This window comes from Poecilia latipinna, unplaced genomic scaffold (genome assembly GCF_001443285.1).
Source record: "Poecilia latipinna isolate Pla-1442-1.1 unplaced genomic scaffold, P_latipinna-1.0 Scaffold388, whole genome shotgun sequence".
In the NCBI taxonomy this organism is placed as follows: domain Eukaryota; kingdom Metazoa; phylum Chordata; class Actinopteri; order Cyprinodontiformes; family Poeciliidae; genus Poecilia; species Poecilia latipinna.
Window position 1 is genome coordinate 304,232 of NW_015113004.1, and position 26,695 is coordinate 330,926.

Sequence of the window (26,695 nt, forward strand, 5' to 3'; positions counted from 1 at the left end):
ATTAAAAATCATCACAATTCAGACAGAAATGTGTTACAAAAAAAGATTTTAATATTTCTACAATTAAGTGAACGAAATCTGAATCTCTCAGCAAATACTTACTTAATTACTTAATTAACATAACACTTCTTTCTCTGATGCACCACATTTCCTCAGTTAATTTTAAAATATCTCATCATCTTATAATTGCAGGACAACTATAGAAATAAAGCTCACTTTGCACAAGCAGGAGGGATTGTAACGTGTAATCAATCTTTAGAACTACAGTGTCTTTGCTTAGACGCTGTTTATTCTTAGCGTCTAAGCAAAGCTGCTGAGAATCATTGATCTTTTTAGCCTCGCTTGATCTGAATTTCAAATGTGGCTGATTCGGTGGAGTTTGCATTCGGGATCAGTGAAGAAGTTGTATAAAGTAAAAGGTGGGTCTGCTCCGGGTGAGTGGAGTGTGGGCAGGTCCTTGGTTCAGTAGCCACATGACGGAGCAAAACATTATCCCAAAAGCCTGAGATCTAAGGGGTGTGGGAGGGGGAAAAAGAAGCAAATGACTGAGGAAGAAGGAGTGGGGAAAGAGGGAGATGTTGAGCAGCAAAAGGGTGGAACAGAGGATATCAGACCAGGAAAACAAACAGATGGGAAATGACAGAACTAGCACTCCATATAGAACATAGCCTCTGATCCCTATGCATGTATGTGTGCCTGAGCCGAAGAGACATGTGAAACGTGACAAGGACTAAAATGAAGGCAGACTGAAACAAACAGGAGGTGACAGATAGTTGAAAAAATGTCACATACAAGGAGAAATAAAAAAAAAACACACACACAAAGGAACTGAAGTGAAAAAAAAGAAAACAAAGAAGTAGGAAAAGTGAGGAAAAAGTAGAACAAAATTCATAACAACCAAACGGGGACGAAAAGGGGGAAAAGTGACTCAGAAGATGAATGTCGGCCAAAAAACTGCAGCGAGCCCATAAAAGGGAAACTATGTTGCAGGTACATAAAGAACAGAGAGGAAATGTAGCTGTATTTACGAGCCGAGTTGCTTGCGACTGTGAACATAACTTTCTTTTGTAATTCCCTCCTGCCTTCTCTCGGTTATTTCTCTTATACGGAGAAGGAAAATCTGAGTAAAAATCTGCAGTTCAGGAAATGGCCTGGAACAGCATTTCCTATCTGCCGATCGCAGCTGCCAATATGACTGATGCATTTCATAAGAGGATGAATTATTGGAACATGGTGGTCAATTATGGCTGATGTTGACTTTAACAGCTTGGATTTCATTAGCTGTGCTCTGATTACAGAGGATTCATTTTAACACTCAAAGGACATGTGGTATTGCCTGTGACAGAGTAATAAAGTTAAAATTACATTATATTACATTAATGTCTACACTAAATAAATAAAACCAACCTTAAGGGTGAATATTTTACAACAGAGCTCTTTATCTTGTGACATTTGGTTTGACTGAATCTATCATTTGAGGTAATCTGCAAATGGACAGGCCTCTGGGTTTTAGTTGGTCTTCAAAATATTTTTGTTTTGCTAATGTAAAAATCTTAAAGGCCGTATGATAGTCTCAAAAGAAATGTGGAAATTTCTCACAATAAAACTTCAAACAAAATGAGAAGGTTTCCTGAACTCTGAGCTTTTATTAAAAAAAAAGAGGTTCAAATAAAACTACTCCCCATCTGTTTGCAACTGATAAAAGTAGCTCTCCTCATTTTAAAAGGTTACATTTTCACATTGTCATTTAAAGTGGATTTCCAGATACTGAACAGCTCTCTCCCCACTTTGTTTTTATACTTTTTTATGAAACAAAGTATGAAAAGTACACAAACATAAATTTGTCAACTGATAGGTTTAATCTACAATTTGGACAATTTAGAATCCATACACTTCAATTCAATTCAGTTTATCTATATAGCACCAAATCACAACAAATCATCTCGAGGCACTTTACGAAAAAAATAAATAAATAAAAGAAAGAAAATCAATTGAATCGGGCTTAACTGATCCTTGTTATCAAACAAAGTCAAGTTCAGTTCATTTTATTCACATTAGTTTAAAAAGTTTATATTTACAGAAACCCAGTAGATTGTTTCAAGTCATTGACTTGGAGGATTCATTCCTACTAGTATCACTTGCATTGTGTTGTTGACTTTGCAGCAGTCCCTCCCTCATACTGAACATGCATGTAGCGACAGTAGAGAGGAAATACTCATCTTTAACAGGAAGAAACCTCCAGCAGAACCATGGTCACTCAGTACGAGCACAAAGATAATAGCAATTGAGGAACAATTGCAGGATGGCAGCATTATCTCAGGTGATGCTCCCTCCAAGGAACGTATCTCAGCCAAAACAAAATCAAGACAACAAATCTGAACAATGACTAAGGATTAAAATACAGCAAAATCCTAAATGCTGTGCAACTGAGGGAAAGAAAAAAAATGAAGGATTACTACTAAGCACATGCTTTGTAAATAACCTTAAAATAAATACATCAGCAGCACATTCTAAAAAATGTAGAGAAAAAAAAATCAATCTATAACTTAAAGCATTTTACAGCAGTAAAGAAAGAAACGTCACCTCTATATATGAAAAAAATGCAACAAGCACTTTCAGTCAAACTTCTGTTTAGCTGATCAGATTATGTACAAACATTTCATCAGTAATTCATTACTTCCTGTTTTTCTGGGTTAGAAATATAAAACGCAGCAGCTCGTTTCTTTTAGTCACCTTTCAAGATGTTAAGAAGATCATTTTGTTTGTTAAAAACGTGATATAGATGTGTGATCTTCAAAAGTCAGGAAATGACTGAAAGGAAAATAGTTTAAACCAGCAGATATCTGGAGTCAGATCAAGAATGAAAAAGGTTAGAACAGCTGGAGCTTTGATAAACAAAGCTGAACAAGGAACCCACTTTATTTTGTCACTTCACACAACGAGTAAGACGGTGAAGAGAGAACTAATTATTCAAAAGATAAATCCATCTTAAACAAATATCACCTGTGGAGGTGCTCTCTCAATGAAACAATAGAATAAAGGAACCAAGGTAGACTTTGTTGGCTGAATTCAGATTGATAGTCATACAGAAATTTGTTCAATTGTTCTTCATGAATGGTTAATCAACAGGTCAAAGACTGAAGCATAGAGAATGATATAGCTTCACTGTTAGCGTCTTTGTGCTCTCATCCAGTTTCTACAAACTGCTTTAAAATGTTTTTTTTCTTATTTATCCGTTCGAGCATAATAAGGCTTTCTATTACACATTTATGCTTTACACACAGAGCACCTTTTTATTCTCGCTTAAACCCAGACAACAAGCGGAGGACACTGGGAAGTGCGGTTTCTTGCCTGAGGAGCCTCTGTTACGCTGCAGGGCCAGGGGTCAGAAGGTCGTGTCCCTGTGATGATTAATTAGACACACGTCCAAAAGACTCTCAGACCACAACTGCACGCATAAATCACAGCTCTGTTTTGAGCCTCGGAGCGCCTGAGCGGACATAACTCTCTCAAACTACAATAAAATATTTGGCGACGATATGGAGGATGAATTTTCCTCTGAGGGGGTAAAAAAAAAAAAAGAGAGAGAGAGAGAGAGAGAGAGAGAGAGAGAGAGAGAGAGAGAGAGAGAGAGCAACCAATTACAAAGATGCTCTCCTGACCCAATTACAAAGATGCTCTCCTGACGCATTTATCTCGAGTCGAGGCTGCCTCCGCTCTCATCCCTCAGTGCAGCGGTTCACGCCCCTCGCGGCTCTGCGGAGCCACCTGGAGAGCCAGTAGGAGCTGCTGTCCTATCAGGCTCGTCATCCATCCTGAACTGGGCGCAGGGCGGCTCTGAGGAGAAGTTAAATACTCAGCAAATCTTTTCATCTTGATGCCCCCGCCCCGCCCCGTGGCCCTTGTCCTCTGCCACTCCATCACCTCCCCTGACTGTTCCAGAAATGAGATATTGGCGTTTCGCCATTGGTCGGAATTCATAGCAGAAGTCACACAGTCATGAACTCGGGATTCATTTTTTTATTTTTATTTTTTTTTTTACCGCGATGGAGCGAGTTAGAAATGATCCCCGTCTTTTCTGTTGAGGAACTAGAGTGTGATTGGAGGTTCGTGACAGCTTTCAGCTCCGTGGCTGTTCTTTAGTTTGTTTAGCAGGAATTTGATGATAAAGTCACCTCCAGAAGGCGTTCTTCTTAGGACGTACTGAGATGACAGGCTGAAACAGCTTACGGGTGTGATTAATCTCCTGGATATAAGCTGTATATGTGTGTGTGTGCGTGAAAACGACGTGCAGCAGCATGCAGTCACTTTAGGAGCCAGAGATGCATTTGAATTTAAACCCGCTTCCTGGCAAATCCCTTGGAGTATTTTTTTGCAATCTTTCTGTTTGTCGACCAGAAGGTATGTTGATTGCAAAAACATACACACCGTTTAGCTTAAAAAAAAAAAAAAAAAATACAACCATAAACCTCAGTATATCTTATTGGAACTTAATGTGACAGACCAGCTCAAAGTAATGCAAGAGGAAAAACATAGACGGATTCCAAAATATTTACAAATAAGAACCTCAAAAATGGGATATTTGTTCCTTGGTGCTTAGTTAAGTCACATTTCGCAGTGACAGCTGGAGGACTGCGATGTGTCTTTACTACTTAGTCAGACTCAGTGCAGACCGCCTGTACACAACGTCTCAAGTCTTCGAAAAAGACTCGAAACTGAATTTAGGTCTAGACTTTGACTGGGCCATTCTGGAGAGTGACTATGCAGTGATTTAAATCAATCTGTTGATTAGGGCTGTGGACCTGCAACTCAAACTCGAGTCTTTTGAAGCCACTCATGTATCTTCTAATAATCCCTGACTAGTTTTCCTGTCCTTTTTGGAAAAAAAAATAAATAAAATTAAAGCATCCCACAGTATGAAGCAGCAACCACTCTGTTTGATTGCGGGCATGGTGTCTTCAGTGGCCTGTGCAGCTTTAGTTTCCTGCCAAATGCTTTGGTCTCACCTGACCAGAACACCCGCTGTGACCCCAACAAGGTGTGACATCTGTTCCTGCTGTCACACATCAGACAAGAGGCTGAATGTTACCTTGGAGCTGCTGCTGGAGAGCCGCAAAAAAGAGAGTCCCATCTGCTTCAGTTCTCCTTAAATGGAACAACCTCATAAGTGGATCGTACTATTTGATTGCAAGGAGGAGGGAAATTAGTTATTTGTTTAGTTTTTCTCATATTTTGGGCAACTGTGACTCAAAAGTATTTGATCTATTTATAGGATACTTAATAATATTCTGGCCAGTATCTGAATGTTAGTTTGTTGGTCATTTAGTCTTGTGTATCAGCAGCAGTCTGATCAGCCGCTATTTAAGTTTCCCTCCATGTCTTGTTTGTCAGGTCAGTTTGGGTCCAACTTATCATTTTGAAAGATTTTTTTTTGTTGACATTTTTGTTAAATTAAGAATTATTTTTTGCAAACTTCCAGTGTCTGTCAGGCTGGTCTGAACAACCTCTGACACATGTTGTGGCAAACCGTAAATGTGACTTTTCATGGCTTTCTTGTTTCTTCGTTACCACTTTTCAGTTATCAATTATTAAACTACAAGCCACACTTTTTTGAAATACTTATAAAAGGTCAAAACGATACACTCCAGTGTTATTTGACGTTTAAGATTGGTCAGTGAAATATAGTCCAAGTAACGTACACTAAAATTTACAAATGTCAAAAAGTTCAAGAGAAATTCACACTTCTGCACGACTGTTGTTTCTATGCTAAAAGTTGTGCAGTGTGTAGATCTGCATGGGCTCATGTGCGCTAACGCTCCAGTGATTGTGCAACGCTTGCAGGTTGCCTCTGAGGCCACCGTAGAAGCTTTTGTGAAGAAAATTGCCGTATTTCAGACCTGTGAATGCAGCAGAAGTTTATCTCCCCGAGAGAGCGTAGGAGACTCTTCTCCAAATCCATGGATTCCCTGTCCCTCAGTGGCAGGAGGTCACAGAGCTCCACGCTCTCAGGAGAGAGCGAGAGGAAGACAGAGCAAGACAGATGGAGACACTAAGAGGAGAGAAGAGGAAAATTCTTCCTCACCTCGGGCCACAGGGACAAATTACACCAGAAAAGCAGTGTCACTTTATACCACGCGGCTCAAAGTAACAATCAAGACACAAACTAATCTCTGAGCTCTTGCTGTTTTCTTTTGCTTTGTTTTTCTTTGCAATCCTATTGTCAGGTTGTATTTCGCACACATCAAGCATCAATACATTTAATAACATAATTTTATTTTATTAAATCAGAAATCTATGCTCGCCGATCCACAAACAGTCACTGAGTGAATTGTTGAGTAATGCCCTTAAAGCTCAGAAATGTAAGGGAGAGCAGTGAAGGAAGTGAGATAAAAACATCTCCTGTGAACCTCCAGGACCCCGTGTTCCTCAGACTAAATTTATTACAGCAAAGGGGCTCGGTGGTTTGTGCCTGCAGGCTGTGCAGTATTTTTAAACCATCACGTTTTGCTTATTTTTTAATTTTTTTTCTTGCTTTTGCGTTATTTTACTCAGTAGTCTAAACATTACATACACAAAATGCACACTAATCCACGTGTGAAAATGATGTCTCATGCTCCCTGAACCACTCTTTCCCGATTTGAGCCTGATCTTGGAATATGCGCATGCCATCAGAAGAGAAAAAGAAAAAAAAACTAATTGGTGGATTAACCTGGTCATTCAGTATTCTAGCACTCAGCTGATCTCATAACGTTGCTGAAGCTGGACCTGACCAACTGCAATCACAGTGCTGCCCCACAGACGGCTACAGTCGATGGATGCATCGCTTCTTCTGCCTCCGTTCTGCATCCATCACTCTGGAAGAGGGTAAATCTGGACGCATCAGACCACATGACCTTCTTAATTTAAGCCACTTCTGCAGTCTTTTTAGATATGTTCTCTGCTTGCAGCATGCCGATGATTTCGTGGTTCCTAAACAGACAAATAACTTTTGCACAACACCTGAATGTGTAGTTTGACAAAAGAAATGAGGGGCGACTCGTTGCATCTATTGGGGTTAAATAACTTGTTGCCAGCATTATCTGTCTGACATTTGAATGATTTTTTATTTTTTTTTTGCTGAAGGTTTTCTGCAAAAAAATTAAAAAAAATAAAGGTGTCAAGATATGCAAAGAAAAAGGAAGACATAGCAGACCTGACAGGATTTTACAAGATGTCTATTTAAGGGAAGTTTCTTTTTTTCTCTCTCTCTCTTTTTAATGACAGCTTCAGTTTGGCTATAAGCAGAGCCGGATAATAAAACGGAGCCGTTCAGAGACAGCTTGAAACAATGCAGAGAACGCGGTGAGTGAAAGGTATGGATGAGTTTGACTTCTCATAAACATCTGGACGTATGTAGGACCACATTGTTTACAGTGTGGCTTTATGGAGGACCGTCCCAGGATGTGTCTGTTTCACGCCAAGTGTGTTTGGTGGGGTCAACACAGGTGCAAGACCACGCAACCAACGCACTCACAAGTAAGGCTTCAAATTCCACGTTAAGCTCTTTGACTTTTAAACCTTGTAAAAGTTACTTTACATCAAATACGTGAGGTAGGAGTAAGGAGAATTAGTACAGTTTTAAAACCCATAAAGTTATGTTAAGTACGATTGTGTGTCAGTTAAATCATTTTTTCAGTGTATATGAGAAGGGACTCTAGAGGAAAACTTTGACAAGGACACCAGTCCTCTCCATAATCCCAAATGAGTCAATGAAAGCTGGTTAAATGATAAGTATGACTTTATCTGTTACATCGCTAATTATTTTCTGTTTCTGTCCTTGTTAAAGAAGAAAAAAGAAGAAAAAAAAGTGCAATGTGCCATTTGACATGTCAGAATATCTAACAAATGGTGATTTGAAATGCTATTTCAGGATGCTAACGAACTGCAATGTCTTTCCGTTGAGTTGCTGCGGCTTCGGGCGCGTGGAGTGCTCAGTGTTTAAACAGGAACAGAGCAAAGCGACATCTGTGTTTGGATCTCACGGCGCTCGCTGGGGTTGCTGTCAGTGTTGCGTATTTGAAGAAGAGTTTTCTTGGACTACAGAGCAAAAGTCTAATGATGTTAAAGAACGTGTTTCAAACTCAAGGCTCTGGAGCCAAATCTGAACCACCTTAGTGAATTATTATTTCATTCTTAGAAGAACTCATATGAAGAGAGATATTTATCCAAATTTGAACAGTTTGATAATATAAAAAGTTTTATCAATATATTCTGCAACACACAGCCCTTTGAGGAGATTAACAATATTAATATGGCCAAAAATGCCATGTGAACCCATTGGCCATCAGTTATGAAATTACAATATTTGCATACTGTTTTCGATCAATAAGTAAGAAAATCTTACAATTTTCTTATGTTGTAGTCAGTTTTTGTTAGCGAGGTTTAACGTCGTCTCCCTCATCAGTTTAAAGATGGCATAAGTGGAACACCAAAGACACAAAAAGATCAGTTTTGTTCTTCTTGTATTGCAGAGATTGATTACATTTTTTCCTAGGTACATATATAAGCAGTTCTGGTTGCAAGTTTGGAGCCCAAAACCTTACTAAGCCATTACTTTTTTTTTTTCTTCTCTTACTCCTCACACGTCTGCGAGTCATTTCATGTGACGTGTGCCACTGATCTGAAAACGCTGCTGAAGGGGATGATTTGCATATTAAATGGAACCTCCTAGCATGTAAATGAAGAACTCCCTACAGAGCAATTCAGTAAAAAGCCTTCAGTTTAACCCCAACACAGCAGCGCGTTCTGATAAGCGCAAAATGAAAAGATCATATGTTTCTACAGTTTCAGCTTCTCTTCATTCAAGACAGCAGCCGTTTGTTCTTTTGCGTATAAAGCTCTTAATGACCACGCTCCATCTTTTCTTAAAGTGCCTCTTACTCATAAACTACAGGTTTATTGTTGAAAATGTCCATTTTCGATAATGCTTATAGTTAGAACTGACTCCAATTATCGATGTTGGTTATGCTGCCATAGTCATAGAATGGTGAACAATACCAAGCTCTATACCTTTACTTCTTGTCTACTATTGCCTTCAGTGTTTATGTTTCTTCTCTGTCTGAAAGCTGCTTTCATGCATTTCATAAAACTGCCACAACATGGGGCAGCCTAACATGAGATAGGTAATTAATCAGAAACAACCAATCAGAGCCAGGAGGCGGGGTCTCAATGATGTGAATTATTTGCACAAAGGTAAATGACAGTGCTAAGACCCTCCTGCTGGCTCTGATTGGTCATTTCTGACCAGGAGTTGTGCATTTAGCAGTAGGACCACCAAGGAGAGAGAGGAGCCTGATTTTTTTCACAGTGTCTGTCTCATAATGTTCTGTGACAATATAGTGGCAGTTTTATTAAATGTGTAAAAAATACATATATATATATATATATATATATATATATATATATATATATATATTTTATAAGTGTTATTATATACTGTAGCTTTAAAAGTTACCGTTTGGTCGCTCTGAAACGGAATTGACTAAAAGATCAGGTAAAACTCTGCTGGTTTAAATTATTATAATTTTCTTAACAGTGGATTCTACTGAACATGACTAGTATCTGAATAAAATTACAATTTTATATTAGCCTGAATATGACAGTACTAGACTAAGAATCAGAAACGGTTTCGTAATGTTCCATTAGCTCAGTTTTGCAAGCGCAACATGAATAAAACTCAACTAAATCATTGAGTGGAACAGAAGAAAAATACTCTACGTGTAATAAATACTACATCTCAGCATGTGTGAGTATGCACAGTTTGTTCAAGGTGGGATCCACATGCTGCTAACATTTCCTATTTCGAGAGCATCTGTGGGCTTTGTTCCTTCTGAGTGTGTTTGTGTGCTTTTGTGGAAGTGTGGAGCAACTCTGCAGCCACTTGTCTGGTTTCGCTCCAGTACCCATCATCCACTGACGGGCACAGGCGGGGACAAGCACAATTAGACTGCACCGGCACAGACACACAGAGTGCATTAATCCCAAACCAACCAGTTTAGAGCATATTTATTTCAAGGATCAAAAATATGACAATATACAGTACAAGATTTTGGTCAGTATGTCTCTCATACAAGTCAAAAATACAGTATTTCAGATACAATAGTTGTATAAGAATGATAAAACTTTCTCTTGGCCAAATTTTATAGTTTGTCTGATTTTATAAATCCAGAAAAAAAAAAAAAGACAAACAACAAGAGCAATCAGCAGCTCCCACACGTAACATTACTACATGAAGAGACTTTTGAGTTTTACTTTCTTGTCTAAAATAAAGGACATTTGTGTAGGTGAAACAAATTCATTTACTGCAGGTAGGAAGATGTTACAGAGTTAATCAGGATAGAAAATATTAAAATTTTCCAAATTACTAATTGCAACTCATTGCAGACGTCAGTTGTTGGAACTTAAGATGCTTTACTGCTCAGGCAGTTACTAAAATGGCATGAAACAGCATGGGAAGCGTTTCATCCGAACTTTTAAAAAGTTGCAGCAGAGTGCACAAAAAAAAAAAAAAAAAAAAGTGAGCTACAACTGAGCTGCGCTGAAAAGATTGGAAAAATGGTGCACAGGTTCAAAATTTATGTCAAGAAAGTGCTGAACCTCAGTTTGCACTGCTCTGTTAGATTGCTTTTGTTGGGTTGTGGCGCGGCTGAAAATGCAAATCAGGCAGAAGATGAAGATGAAAATCAGGGAGACTTCTGTTTTTTGTAAACAGCACACAACCTGCGTCACGGCACAAATAACGCAGGCACACTGAAAGAGAGGAGACGACTGAGACTGGACTGAGAAGTGAAACATAAACAGAAAAAAAGTTTATTTCTGTAGAGATTCTTTCCATAATGCAGTCAGATTCTTTAAGCAGCTGACACATGAAATAATAATGGATTCTTCACTTTGCACCCAGTTTATAGTAAATGTCGCAATGTCTTCATTTGGAGATAAAGTTATAAAAAAAAAAGACAGGATACCTAACAGACTGTGTGTTTTCCGAACATATTTGGACAAACAGATATTTGATATCTGTAACAAATCAGGTGGAAATGTTTAAAACATTTTAAGGTCCGGCCATTTTGAACCAAGTTTTTTGTCTTCTACAGACTGTTGAAGAGCACAGGGTATAAGTGGAGGAGATTCAAAGTAATTTCCAACATGCTGAGGTCTGGTTATCTAAGCAAGTTCATCCTGGAAGCAGACGGTAAATCTTCAAAACCCCTGAAATGTCAGCATGGGACCTGCAGCAAGACTTTGCTGCTGTTTATATGAAATTGTATGTCTCTACAATCAGAAAGAAACTCCAACTTCGGTGGGATATGAGCGAGGAAGAAAGAAAACATGTCGGCCAAACTAAAGTTAGTATAAACATTTTCCTAAGCTAGAAAACATATTCTTGATATTTTATTTCATGAGTAAAACGGGTGATTGTACTCAGGTAATTTGCAAAGGGTAATATTTGGTGTTCATCAGGAATAATCTAAGTTGCTTTCTTACATGATTAAACATAAATATGTGGCCATAAAAAAAAAAATTACAATTGCACAATTATTGGGATGTGCACTCATGCAGATGTAAGCAGCTGAAATGATTTACCTTTATATGCTCAGTGTATTGGAAAAAAAAATGTCTGATTTGCTTCTCATGAGCAATTTAAAGAAAGTGCGTGAAATCAAGAAAGATGTTTCCCATTGTCATAAACTGTAGGAAATGCTGCTATAATGGTAAAGAAGTATCAATGGAAAAAGGTTGAAACTTGTGCCTTGTTGAAAGTGTTAGATAAATATTATTACACCTGACCCAGGGAGATTAATGTCTCATTTTGATTTACCTGAAGCAGCAGGGTGCTCATTCAGACGTGACGTTCCCGTGTTCAGTCACCCTCAGATTATTGGAAAAGTGGTGCGAGTCTGTTAGGGTTTTTTTTTTTTTTTAATTTAATGACAATCTGAGCGCATCAGATGCAAATATGACAAATATTGTTTTTCTTTGCATGAACGTCTCGTGCTACAACAGTGCAGATTTTAGTTGATGCAAGTCAAATTGTTGTGTCTTCATAAAGGTTTACCAACACAAAAATGTATCCTGTTTGCTGTTAGTTAATAGTCAATGATTTTTATATCTTTTTTTAAAATTGTGAACGGACAATAAATCTGAAAAATATGATCATTTCTTCAAGCTGCTTAGGCACCGCATGCCAGTATTATTTTTTTTATATGGTGAAGTCTAAGTTATTACTCTGCAAAACTAAACAACTACTTGGAATAATACAAAAAAAAAGAAGCTAAAATTCAGTTGTTGCCTACAGACTGTTACTGCTCATGTCTCAACACTGTGCAGCAGAGTCTCAGGGGACAGGAAAAAAATAGACCAGAAAATGACTCCATGCAGCTTCAGTAAAAGAATCTCACCTTTATAGCCAAATCAATGCATGTGAAAATAAATTCCCACATTGCAAGATTTTCTCATCTCCCAAATGCACTGCTTCACCTTAAAAAAAAAAAAAAAAAAATCGACTCCTGGATTTTTACAGCTGAAAACACGACTCTGTTGACGTGTTTTGACATTTCGGGTAATTTTCTGAAAGTGGGTCATGTAAATTTCAGGAAACGCAGAAGAGAAAAGTAAGTATTGAACACGCCAACATTTTTCTCAGTAACTATATTTTCAAGCGGCTTACTTACATCAAGTAATATCAGATGTTGATAAGAAACCAAAACAATGTGGAAAGGAAACAAAACTGAATCAACAAGCAAAGAAAGTGTTTGTATTTAGAAAGTAATCACTTCTCCTGTCAGTGCTAATTGATATTAGCTATTCTAAAGCTCTGAAGAGATGTCTCGTCACCAAGGCATCACATGAAGCAAAGATCTCTCCAACCTTGGTGTTGCAAAACATGCTTATGTAACTGGTTGTAGATGTATTGTTAAAACTTTCAAATAAAAAAAAAAAACAGGAGGAGAATAATTTCATCATAAATCATCCATAACTGGTGGCTCTTTTAAAAATTTCTGGCAGATGAGTGAAAAGAAAAATCAAGACCCAAGGACAACTCACAGAGAGTTGCTATGCGTCGTCGCTGTGCACATTCACTGCACAAGACGCCAATGCTGAAGGAACAGCATGGCGGCATTTACAGTTTGCAGCAGAACATTTGGCCAACTCAAAGAAATAGTGGAAGAATATAGAGTGGCCATAAGAGCCCAAAATCTGACTGAATATAATTGAACAAACCCTGATTGGAGGAGGACTGACACTGCTCATATCAGCAGAGAAGTCAGGCTCTTTGGAGTGTGGGGCCGTTTTTCAGCATATAGTAGGAGGGTATTTGCCTACATCTTATAAATGAATCCAGAACAAATATAGAAACATACCACAACATTTTGGATAAGAATCTGAACATAAAACAACAATGGATTTTCTTTTTTTTTTTTTAGCAAGACAATCCCAAACACACAAAAAGAGTTAAAGAAATTCTTAGTTGGTTTCAGAGAAAAAAACAAAACAAAAAAAAAAAACACAAAGCTGCAGGAATCAACAAACTGACAAAAGGTTTATCTGATAATCTATGTAGGCAGTTGAAGATCAGAATGCATGGAAGAAAATCAAAGAACCTTTGAGGTTTAAAAGACAGGTTTGTTTTCATTTTACTTTGGATTACTTTGGTTGCTATTTACAATGTGAACTTCAGGCCAATAGTAGAAAAACATCTACTGTGAAAAATGTTGACGTTCAATTCCTATTTTCCAGGCTATATAAGGGATACACATTTTCTTTTTATTGTCTTCGTTTATATTTTCGAAATGTCTGCAGCTCAGTTGAAATAACCATAACATCTTTTCATGCTGACTTAGTGCATCACTCAATTATCTGGTTGTGTTTGGGACATTCCGTTCATTTCTAAGAGACACAAAAACAACATCTTACTCGTCAAACCGTTTCCGTATAGAGTTGAACATCAGTGCAATGAATACATTTTCCTGCCTTCGACTCGTATCAGAGGTTGTGCATTGTGGATTGGAACTGCATTAATTAGACAGCCTTGTGTATAAAGGTGTGTGCATTATCTCAGCCAGCGTCAGCACTTCAGCTGACCAATTAAAAATATGGTACATAGCAGGCATCTCTGCTGTGAGTAGCACTAGCAGTTTCTCCTCATCCTCTTGCCGTTCCAGTGTCTTCCCTTCGCTGGGTTTCCCCTCTCTCCTCCAAATTGGTGATAAGCTGATGCACTGATATCTTCTGGCAGTGGGTGTGGGGCCCTCATTGCTGCGCTGCATCGTTGTTGATCCCCATGGTGTCTCTTCATATCCTCCTCACACTTGTCTTCTCCTTCTTACTCCGTCTCTATCTTTCCCTCTAATTAGAATTGAGCTGTCAACACAAAGTCCTTCCGATTGAGTTTACTTTCCTAACCTCACGCTCGGTTGCAGGTGCAATAGTCTTCTACTGTTCTTCTCTAATTGGTCATTTTGCATCCAAAGCACTTGGGTTTTTTTTTTATTTTTTATCTAAAGCTAGCTCATTTTTTAACTCGGCACAGTTTTGATATTTTAAGCTGCTAACTACTCACCGTTCATCCTGTCCATTCACATAAACATCCTGCCTCTCTGTTGTCTCTCGTCTTCCCACCGAGGTCGTGAACTACCTGGCCCGAATCTGCTTTCTACACCAACCTTCCCCTCCTCCCTCCTTCCCCTGTTGTGCAAGGCCTGTCAGTGTCTCATGGTGTTTTTGCCAAACTTGTCGCCGAGTTGCTGGATGAGCAGAGCCAGCTCCCCAGCGGCCTGGGACTTCTCCTCCAGCAGCTCATAGCGGAGGCTGGAAATGTCTTGCTTGATCTCCTTCAGCTCGCCTGCATCACAGACATAGAAAAGACAGAACGAAGTGAGCAAACAGCAATCAGGACGGGAACAAATCCAGGCATGAACTGGGGTCAGCGTGTAAAGTCTAAATGGACACGACCCTTTGAGGGTCTGGATGATTTTGTAAGAAATATTTTATTTCCAGATGTGGACACATTCATTGGCCCCATTAAGAAATATGTGTAAAAAGCCTTGAAATAACTTTATTGTTTAATGCAGTACCATCATTTTGAAAAAAAAAAATTGGATCAATTTGAATACCTTTAGTTTCAGGGGAAACAATATTCATTTATTTTTCATCCCCTTTTTTGCCAATATGACAGTGCCTAGTTTTATCCTACATCCACCTGAATGTTAGTGTAGCACCACTCTGAGATCGCAAACTGTCCTCACGAGGCACGTTGAGAAATTGATAAATAATCCTGAAGCCAGTCCTGCATTTCTTGGACAGATAAGGTTCAGCTTGGTGTTTCATTGAACCCTAAAGTCTTTGAAATTGTGAAGAGATTGGAGAAGCTTTTTTGTTCCTCTAAGATTTTGAATATATTTCTTGCAACTCTGTCTTGACAACACTCCCAAAACTGTTGGAGAAAAAAAGCCTTAGCAGAATGCTTTTGTCATCACCGGGTTTCACCGAGGAAACCTAGACTGGCAATCATCGTCCAGTACTGTAGAAATGTTAGCGAGCAGTTGGTGCCTTGTGATGATTTCCTTTATGGACTCAATCCCAATTTTTCAATTTTTATTGTGTCAGATTGGTAGATTATGTTCTTTATGGTCTTTGAATCGTTCATATGCTTTTCACTAAAACACCGATGGTGCTTCTTCCATTAGATTCGTACATCTGACCAATTCATGCTTTGTTTCTACTTGCATCAGCAAACATCTGCTGATACATTAAGACCGTCTCAAGTTTAGACGTAGGAAGGTGTTAAATAAACTTTTTTGTAACATAGAGTTACATTCTTATGCTTGAAATGCTCTAGTACAGAATTATTGGTTTCACTTTCAGTTTGTCTTTTTACACCTAATACAATCGTTACTCAAGAAGACGAAACAAAAGAGCAGTGTCAGTAAAGACAAATGAATGTGAACTCCTGGGATGAAGATTTCTATTAAGATTTTTTTCTATAAAGAGAAGGAAGGGAGAACATTTTATAACTAGAAGTCAGTAGTTTGGAGACCAGAACTCTACCAGTTCAAACCCAAAGGAAAACCAATGTGGTGGAGGAGATGTGCGTCTTAATGTAAGGAAAATTTGTGAAATTACTAAATATTGCAGTGAAGATAACCTCCTGGTTTTGTCATCACAGTGTACCCATGAGCTACGGATAACGCACAACATTGCTTAAAAGCTTTCTTTTGCATTTGCGACACTGCACATGTCGTTACAGTGATGACAGTTTGACAGTTAAAAGAAACTCATTCATGAGAATGTTCATATTTTCACGAAATTTAAGGATAAATTTCATTTTGGTGAGAAAATAAAAAGCAACATAGTTAAAACTGAAAACTAAAAATAAACAGCATTCCTTGGAGCGAATGGCTGCTGTAAAGACGACCCCGTTCAGGTTACGTTTTCACTCAGCGATCAAAAGCTGTCCTGCGTATCTACGTTTGATGATGCAAAGATAAGACTAGGTCAACGACCAGGTGAGATGTGGCGATAAGATACAGAGTGAAGAGACAACAGTACAATTCGTCCAAGTCGACTCCACTTTATGATCCTCCCTCCTCCAACTAATCTCAGAAATATGTTGCCCAGCAGAGTCTGTTGTAGACAATAAAATCCTGAACTTGGTGCTGAAATAATGCTGTAGTTGGAGCACAAACGGCAACCAATCGTATCATGGTCTTTTGAATCTCTTAAGTCAGATTCCTTGTTTAAGAGGCTCTCGTGCTAAAATATTGTTTTTTATGTTAATGTTATTAGCTTACATGTTTTATACCACAAAATGTATGATGACGTGTGTTTTATTTTTTTATTTTTTTATGGCTTTCCAACAAGTTCAAATAAACCTCAAGTAGTGGTTATTCAAACCCAGGCAGGAAATGCCAAACACAAGGAGAAAATGGCTTGGATATCAGTGAGTTATAAAACTCAGTCTGTTGTGTTAAATGGATTAGCTAAGTACTCCAATAAACATTTTTATTTATGATTACATGCAGCCTGCTACAGAAAAAAAAACAAAACAAAACAAAATAAAAAAAAAACCCAGACTGAACTCAAGGATGTGCAGATGTACATAGAAACTCACAGATCAATTCCTGCACACTTTTCCACACTCATACCATTATGAGCCTCATAATGGTGCAAGTGAAGTGTGCCGTATTGAAAAAGCGATTCTTACCCTCATTCACTTCGTCGCTTTCTTTGTCCACTTGAGCTTTCAGCACGTAACGTTTAATAAGCCGCTTCATGATCTTCTGCAGCGAGGAAAGAGAAAGGTGAAGATTAAAGACAAAAAGACGCAGCAGTGGGAGGTGACAACGGATTCTGCGTTTACGAGGACAGAAGACTCGTCGCATTCTCGAGACAGAAAGAAAACAGTGCTAATTGTGGTACAGAGTTTCACTCGGTCTCTCTCAGACAGTGTGTGGAATATTGAGTATTGATTTGTGACCAGTTGCTGCTGCTGAGCCTGAGGCAGTCAGTCTGTGAATGTAGGCACTCCGGATACGGGTCGATAGCCGCCACCGTCCAAACAAGAGCGCTTACATATGTCTAATCAGGTGACAATTCACTGCTGTGTGTGTATAGCTGTTGGTGTGTGTGCAATGGATATCCTTAAAAATGTAGTTTGAGTTGATGCACAGAGTGTCTTGATCTCAATTACTCTCAAAGATCTCAGAGGAATTTTCAGCCATGTTCATTCTTTACTCTCCGTCTTTTTACAACTTCCCTTCCATTTCAAACTTGTTAGATTCCTTTGTTACTGTCGTTTGGTTTTGTCTCACTTACACCTCCTCACCTCTACCGCACCTCGTCTTTCCTTCCTTCCTCTGATCCTGCCGTCAGCGTCCATCCGGCCAACCTCAATCTGTGCGCCTGCAGTTCTTTGATTTCTCCCTGCTACATATTCCTCTGCCTGTTTGTCTCACATTTCATTCTTCCTCCAGACTCAATCTAATTTCCAATTCCCTTCCGTCTCATCTTCACTCCACCCTAAACTTTGTCATCTGCTTTCAGCTCTGTCAATCTCTTACCTGATATCTGGTCGGGTGTTTTCGGGCTTTTCTCTGGATGAACTCCTCTCCCGATCGTGCGTAAGACCTAAACCGCTCATCCTGCAACAGCAAGGAGCAGAGACACTTCAGAATAACTGAAGTACTTGCGAAAGATGTTGAAGAAGGCAGCAAACTAAAAACTAAACAAATAACGCTGCTTTATCTGAAATCAACTCATGTTTTACCTGCTAGATAATTTGACTTGGGTTTGCGGCTTGTGTGTTAGTTTCACATTGGAGTGCAAGAAAGACTTTCACCTCTAGTGTGGACAGACAAAATCATCTGGAAGCATTAAATCCGCAGCGCATTAAAAATCTACTAATATAAGATCTGATAGATACGAAAATGTCAAAAAGCAAGAAAGGAAATGTAACACAAAGATGAATTTACAAACTTATATTAAAAACATTTACCCATTCTTCAGATTAACAATCAAGAAAAAAAATGCACTTCTGAAGCTGTAATTATAACCTACATGTAACTTTATTTTCCCTTTCAACCAAAACCACATCACAAGAGAGCAGAATACAATCCTTAAAGAATTAAATGGGTTGCTATGTAAATATTTTCAATGTTTAGTCCTTAAAAAATGGAATGAGAAATATAATATGACAGATGGTTGAAGCAGTATGTCTGTATGTCTGAAAACATTTAAACAAATGAACCACCTGGGTTCTGGTCGCAGATTTCTATCCATTCATCATCGGCTGCGTATCGTTAATTCTGACCTTCTTAAAATGTATCAACCATTTCAAGGGGAAGACAGATAATATAACATGATCTCATTCACTTGGGATTATTTTTTCTGATCCACACATCTTCCAAATTCTACATTAATCTCAACTAACGTGACTTTTCAAGTTGCAGAGAAGACAAAGGCATGTAGCCATCAACAAGGTCCTGGCATATTTCCAGATGTTTTTTTTTTCCTTCTTCTTCTTCCATCATACGTTCTCTCATCCTGCCACCTAATTTTTATTTATGGCTGCAGAGATCCAACCCTCTTGTATTTCAAAGTTTGCCTTGCCTGTCACTAACCTGCACTGTTTCTGTGCACCTTTGGAAAAACCCTGGCACCGTCTTTGAGTTCCCACCTGTGTGATCTCGGTACTCTCTGGTCTCAAGCCAGACATCACCATTACATGTCTGCCTGCCTTGAGCTTAACTTTATGAGAAGAACTGCTGGACTGACTTATCTGCATCTGTCACCCATTTCACTGTTGGGCTGCCAAAAAAAAAAAAAAACAAGGGAGAGAGGAAAAAGTCCATAGCTACCTGTCCACCCTCAGTCTGCCACGCCACTCACCAAGCCACAAAGGAAACAATGACAACTGTACCGACCACCTACTCTGTTTTATTGTCTCTGCTGCCATCCGGAGATCTCTTGTCAACTCTCCAACGGCAAGGCTTCATCAGCAAGAAAGTAAGATCAATAAATAAATACTTTTATAAAAAGTCTCACTTCAGTGTCACAAATTCTTTTTTCTTCCCAGAGTTCGTTCATTTTTTAACTTTAACTCTATGTTCTTGTGATTTTCTGTATTTGGATCAAAATTCGGAGACAAAACATGAGATTTAAAATCTTACGCCGACTCATTCAAACATACTTCTGGTTCCTTCATTCATTACCTCCTCTGATAATGTTTTTCCAACAGTAATTCGGCTGGCCCATGTAGGCAGCAACAAATTTCAGAAGGTGCTGATTTTATAGAAAGCGTGTCTTTCTTGGCCCGGCGCCCATTCACTCCCTGTTTATGTTAAACAGAAACTGAGAGGTGCAGTGACACAGGCTTAGTTACCTGGGACAAATAAAGCCCATCCAGTTAAATGAGCTCAACTATTTCTGCCAACAGCAGCCAAAATGTCAGTAAAAGCGTTTGGTTTCTCTGCACCTTTATCCACACATTATGAGAACTTGTAGATTAGTGACACTCCCAGGAGACTAGATGTTGCTAAAAATCTAAGTTGACTGTTTAAGAACTTTGCCACCCTGGAAAAAGAACAGTTCAAATAAATAATTACAATCCATTTTGATAATTTTATTAGCCTAAAAAAAAAAAAAAAGTGTCTAAAATTCAGGCAGAGACAGAAAAGGTTTTGTGCTACTTTACAAAAGTGTTTATGAAGAGTATATTATTTATTAACTGGAGGAACTATTTTCTTTTTATTTTTAAGAGAAGCATTTCTGCAGAGGAACAGAAGCCAGTGGCTCAGCTATCTGTCTTATTTATCTATTCACCACATTACTGCAGCTATACCCAGATGAGACTGAGATTTCCAGTTTTATGTGAATGGTGCTGAGAAGGCATCTTCTATGCAGAAGTCTCCCCAAGGCCAAATGGCAATGTTTAAATATATTTCCTGTAGTTCTTAGTCAACATTAAAAGCTTGATTTGCTGGGCTCTCCTGCCTCTGTTTATGTGAATCCTGGACTTTAAGATTCACATAAAGTCCAGGCTGGGAATTTACCAGCCAAATACCAGCACAATAAAATAACATCAAATCATTGACTTTCACTTTAATTTCACACATAATTTTAAAGCAATCAGTTGGCACAGCTGGCTTTGCTAAAACATTTTTTTTAGTTTGATGCCTGTTTGCATCCTTATATCATAATTAAAGCACCAAAAGAGAGAAGAAATGAATCGGTGGTTCAGACAGACCACCCCATCACTCCCAAATCTTGCTTGACATCGTCAACGCTTTCCTGTGGGCTAATGTGGGCTTATCCATTGATCGCCTCCTGCACCTTCCTGCCTCTGCCTTGGTTAAACTGTCAGGTCTGCAGAAGGTTTTAGACACTCACAGAGGCAGCAGGGTGAAGCCTATCTTGTCCCTATCCGAAATCTGCCCGGGCATTTCAGCAGACGCAGGCAGAAGCAATGGGCTGACTAATAGCTCCGGTGAGGAGAGCCATTCAAGCCGAGGAGGCCGGCGGAGGAAATGCCTGCGGATGATGGCTTGTGCGCTACGTTTGACGCCTTGTTAAATGTTCTCTGGTGTTTCCAATTAAAAAATAAAACTTTCTTTTTATTATAGAGATCTGATTTAGAGGGACGCTCCACTTAAATCTGTAATGTTTCCTAAATATACAGATTATACTTTCAAAAACAACCAACCAACACAGACAGATGTCTAATTATAGAAGGAAAACGATGATGATTTTTTTGTTGTTGTTTGTGCAACTATCATTCTCCCTCAGTATAATTATGGCAGTTATATGGAGCAAGACTGGAAATCAGAAAACCTTAATTTGACAGGAAGTATTTAGTACAGTAAATGCACAAATTAGTCTATAATTAGAGAGTCACTGCAGCAGGTTTTGTTCAACTAGAGAATACAATGGAGATTTAACTTTCTGAAAATGGTATTGAAAGAGAAGGTAACGGAATAAGCTGCTTTTAAATTAATAATATCCTGCTACATTAATTCAGGAGGCAGAAATAAAATGACTTTAGATGAAAGATGCAGAATAAAACATTGCTGGAGGGATTGCAAACCTCATTTTGTATGAAAAACCTATTAAAAAAGTACTTAAAGAATTTGAACCTTTTCATATTTTGCCAAGTTACAACCATAAACTTAAACGAGTTGCTTTTAAAACTTGTAATATGAGATGGATCAACTCCAGGAAACACACAGATGGGAACTGATAAAAGGCTTTTGAAAATAGTCAAGATATATACAGCAATATAAAGGACATCAAGATAAATAAAACAAATAAAGATCTGTAAAATGTGGCATGTGTGATCTAGGAAGCTGTTAAGAGTAAATTGAAAGGTAAACTTTGATAAATGCAAAAGGCTTTTCCTTCAGCAGCAAAATGACATTAAACATGCAGCCAGTCCTACAATGGAATGATTTAAATAAAAGGACATTCAAGCAGTCAAAGTTCAGAGCTAAATTCTGCAGGGAATCTGTATTATGGCTTGAAAGAAAAAAAAAACAAAACAAAACAAAAAAAAAACTCTGCATCCAATCTGATGGAGCAAGAGCTACTTTGCAAAACAATGGGCACACGTTCCAGTCTCTAGATGTGCAAAGCTGTTACACACAAAGCCCAAAAGACATGCAGCTGGGCTTTCTGCAAAACGCACTTCTACTTCAAAGTGTTTTCAAATATTCATTTCTAAAAATACAACAAAGAAAACCACATATAATTTTGTTCTGCTCGAGTATTATGTCACACCTTGTAAGGGTTTATTCTGTAAAATCCTGATAAAAAAATAGAAGTTTCTGGTCAAACGTGACAAAATATGTAAAAGTTCTATTGGTGCGCCATGTACAGTTTTGCAAAACACTGTCAGTAGAAAATGCCAAATTTTGACCTTGGCCTGTGTGTGGAGCATGCCCATCTCCACCTCATTGTTGCGGCGGCGGCCGTTGGCCTTGCACAGGAGTATCAGGCACGACTTGATGCGGAGGACCAGGTAGTAGAAGGATTTGGGGCTGGGAACCAAATTGAACGGGGCAGGCAGAGTCCGACCCTCATCAAAGTAGGACAGCCACAGCTTGGCGCGGGCAAACTTCCACTCCACGTCTGAATCCTCCTGCGGGGACAAGCAAACAGAGACGCAGGGTGAGTCTGCTGATGGATGATGACAGGAGAGACAGGAATAACAAATAGCTATGACTTGCTTGAGCACTTTGACTTCTAGAGGACAGTTCTACGACGGCAGACAGCCCAACATCTGCCTGTTTGACAACAAGTCTGTGTGCTTTATATCTTTGGGGGGAAAAAAATTTAAAAATTGTGGAATTTTTTCTGACGGAGACTGATGTTGTTTGATTGATTTTCAATAGCTGATGGCATTTTTTTTAAGTCGCAGTCTAATCCTCTTGTAGACACATCGCTGATACCAGATGATCCTTATTGACTTGTTGACAACATCCTGCCCTTTTTTTCTATCGAGCTGCTGCTGCATACCTCTATCTCCTGGTACGAGCTGTTGATCATGGCAATGAGCATGTTGAGGAGAACCACCACCATGGTGACGTTATAGACTCCGTAAAGCACGTAGCCGATGTTCTCTATGAACTTATGGTCGTATTTCAGCACCACAGAGATCACCTCAGACAGCCCGAAGATGGACCAGAACAGAGTCTTGAAGCTCTCCTCCACCCTGAGGGAAGAGAGAGACGGGGGAGGAAGAAGGGGGGTGGGGATCAGTGCATAAAAGGGTGCAGGTGTGGGTAAACACCGGTAGGCGCTAGTTGCTGAGTCACACACATGAAGACAGACAATATGGGATCTAATGCTGTTTGATTTGTGTGGCAGGAGTGATGAGTCATGTCCAATTTGAACACACAACCCCGTCTCTGCCTCTGCTGCACACAGAGTGCTGCAACTGCGCACACATGAAAAAGCAGACAATGACTCAGCTGCAGCATTTAGGAGACAATTAACTTCTCAAATTAAGTTAATTAAGTTTTAACCCTTTGCCAAACTTTATGGAAAGCAGACACCTTACGTTAATGGAGGCATATTAAAAGTTTGTCCAGGATTAAAATTTGTAAGAAGTTTGCATACAATATGGTTGAGAATATACACTTTTTAATTTAGGACTTTTAATACTTTAATTAGACCATTTATTTATTTTTCTGGATGGAATAATTATGCAACAAACAACCTTCATTAATTTTTTTTGCCAAAAGAATTGGATGCACATCTGGTAGATACTTATCGCTACTCCACAAATACTCCAAATTACACATGCAGGCTCAAATATATAGATAATTAACACATGTGGCTCAGGAGCATTTTGCACCTGAACCACAAAGCTTTTCGCAGTTGTCCGTACATTTGTGACACGGTTCTGGCTCAGATTCACGTCACGTTGAGTCCAACATTCAACCATCTGACTCACATAGTCACTCAAATGAATGCAAGTGGTTTGACGGATCAGAAGCAGTCTAGAAATCACCAAGGCTCAAGCCCATCATAATCAGGGCTCTGCTGGAACACCAACAGTGTCTGCAGATAAATGAGCCCTCCATTTAAAAAAGCATCCACTTCAAATTTGACACATTAAAGTTCAACTGAGAAAAGCTTTCTGTTCGGGTGAGACAGCGAGACTTAGCTTAGCCACTGGATGGTTCCTGTTTTGTAAGCAAAAGGTAGTTAGAGGCAGAGTACAGCATGCACTCCATAGTGAGCATCTCTGCTCAGTTTTATCATTGGCTCTTGATTATTTCACATAAGTTCTTGGTCAATAACATATTTTCCATCAAATAGGATTCAAAGTGAGGGTTGCAAACTTAGAAACTTTGAGACAGCTGTGAAGCCTGGTGATGGCAGCATCTTCACGTGGGGCTGAGTTGCTATCGGTGGTGCTGTTATGTTTTACAAAGAGGATAGATTAATAAAGAAGCAGTCCATCCTGTACATTTTTGTTTTACCTTCAAATGAAATTAACAGCTAGATATTTGGGAATTTTAAAAAAGACTTTTACACCAAACATGCATCAAAGCTGGTTTTGAAATAGATAAAGTTGGTTAACTTTAAATATTTGGAAAGCTTTGACCTCAATTATAGTGAAAATTTGTGGCCCATGCTGAAAACTAGGTTGGTATTTAGACATGAATTCAAATGTACGGCTCTACTTGTTTTTGTTTCATTCATTGAAGATGATCATCATCCCTCCCTGTAAAATAACAGGTCAAATCCACAACTATATACTGAAAACATAACATTCATAGTCAAGAAAAATGTATATGAACAAATGACACCCTTCTGATTTTAACAAATAGGACACAAACTGACCCAGTTTGTGTCCTATTTAAAAAAAAAATCATGTTTGTCAAAATTACTTTTTTCAGTTGAATGAATTGTGACTGAATTTTCTATCCCTGTGGATGAAATACAGGCAGTCCTCTATTTGGCTTTTCCTCTGTTATTCCAGTGTGCTAAATAAAGTGTTTAATAAGTAAAAGGGCATATCTGACGTTTCCGAGTTCCACAGTTAAACGTCCAGTTGTGTTTCTGAGCCTGAAGGTTGAAAAGAGAAAAACCAGCAACGAGGCACAGCAGCAAAAGGCTGCATGACCTGTGAGCACCGGTTTTTCATGTACATCTGTGCGGTGAAATATTCCATGAGAGGCAAGCACGGGGCTTGAGATGACAGAGGGGAGGCAGGGTGGGAGGAATGAGCGGGCTGGTTGAACCGCTGGAGGGCCTCGAGGTAAGAGAGCGCCGTGGAAAGGGAAGATGTGTAGGTTGTGGAACTGCGAGCGTCTTCCAAAAAAACTTCATCCACTGGCACACAAAAAAAGGCTAGGTGTTGGCACAGAGGAAAAACCATCATCTCACATGCATGAAAGGAGTCTGTCAGACAGGAACATGCGCAATCGTCAACTTCCCCCATGTTTCTCTTTCTCACTCTTGAAAACAGAAAATCCTCTGGGTGCCTCACCTTTTATACCATAGAAGAAGAAGATGGGGGGAAAAAATCCTTTATTCTTCTATGCAGCTAGAGTAACTTTGTTACTCATCTGCAGAAAATTTAGAAATATGCTCTCCCATTGAACCACATATCTTCCAAAACACTGTGATTTTGGGCAAAGTATTTATAATTAGCCTGTTCAGCATAATTTAATTTCTATAATGTTCTCTAAACGTTGGCATGCCGTCATTGCTCTTTGTGATTCTCATGAATTTGCTGAAAAAGCATAATTAATGACTGCGCAAAGAAAGCTTTGAGATAATAACCGGATGCGTCATGTCTTCAAAAGAAACGGCTTTTCATTTTCACTCAAACCTCTGTGCACAGAGGCTTCTGCTGAGCAATAAAAAAATTGGGATGGATGCAAGGAAGGTTTGCAGAGGAATATTTCTTTGTGCCATTGCTCTCCCCTCAAATTGCCAGTTTTTCGCAGACTGCTGCTGTTGCTGTTGGAGACGGACTATAACCGTGATTATGGCTATTTCCACGAGATGCCATTGCTGTAATTGAGGCCATGGCTGTGCTTTAGTTGTAATGACTGCTCTGTCATGTCAGTGGCACATTAGTTGTAATGGCTGCAACACGGATGACATGCAGGGGTTATATGTGTGTGCCAGCGAGTTGACATCAAGAGAGCGTTAAAGAGTAATTGCAGAAGAGAAATGACAAATGCAACAGAAATAAATGTTAAATAAAAGTTGAATCATTACCTGGAGTCCGATTTTCACTGCACAAATCTGGAATATTACCGTTTTGCTATTGGAGAGAGTGTGGAGTGGTCATTTTTTTGGTTAGAACAGTTCAGCTGAAACAAATGACGTATGACATCAGCAGACCACTTAACTAAAATTACAACTAATGATGTGGGAGATTTTAATGTGCCTCACAAGCCTTTTCACGATAAATTAACTTTTCTATGTTGCGGCATTACATCCACAACGCAGAGATATTCTGTTTTAATTTTACCAAGCAAAATGCAACGCATCATTTTAAAGCCGAGAAAAGCAATACACGTTTTTTTCAAACTTATTTACATGAGTAGGGAACAGAGTCCACCTTTGTGTACCTGAATCCTTGAGAACATTAGTGAACAAACAGCATGGAGAATAAAAAAACAAATCAGACAGCTACAGG

General features: G+C 38.9%; 1 protein-coding gene across 1 annotated transcript in view; it reads right to left on the reverse strand.

Annotated features, from left to right (window-relative positions):
- Window positions 1-10,501: 10,501 nt before the first annotated feature.
- trpc7b (transient receptor potential cation channel, subfamily C, member 7b) overlaps window positions 10,502-26,695 on the reverse strand; it is a 59,189-nt gene continuing 42,995 nt past the window's right edge. Inside the window, exons 8-12 of the mRNA XM_015037029.1 lie at window positions 23,047-23,242; window positions 22,448-22,669; window positions 18,099-18,179; window positions 17,243-17,318; window positions 10,502-14,881 (exon numbers count right to left, since the gene is read on the reverse strand). Of these exons, the coding sequence (XP_014892515.1) occupies window positions 14,742-14,881; window positions 17,243-17,318; window positions 18,099-18,179; window positions 22,448-22,669; window positions 23,047-23,242 (715 nt within the window). The 3' untranslated portion in view covers window positions 10,502-14,741. The remainder of the gene's footprint in view (window positions 14,882-17,242; window positions 17,319-18,098; window positions 18,180-22,447; window positions 22,670-23,046; window positions 23,243-26,695) is intronic.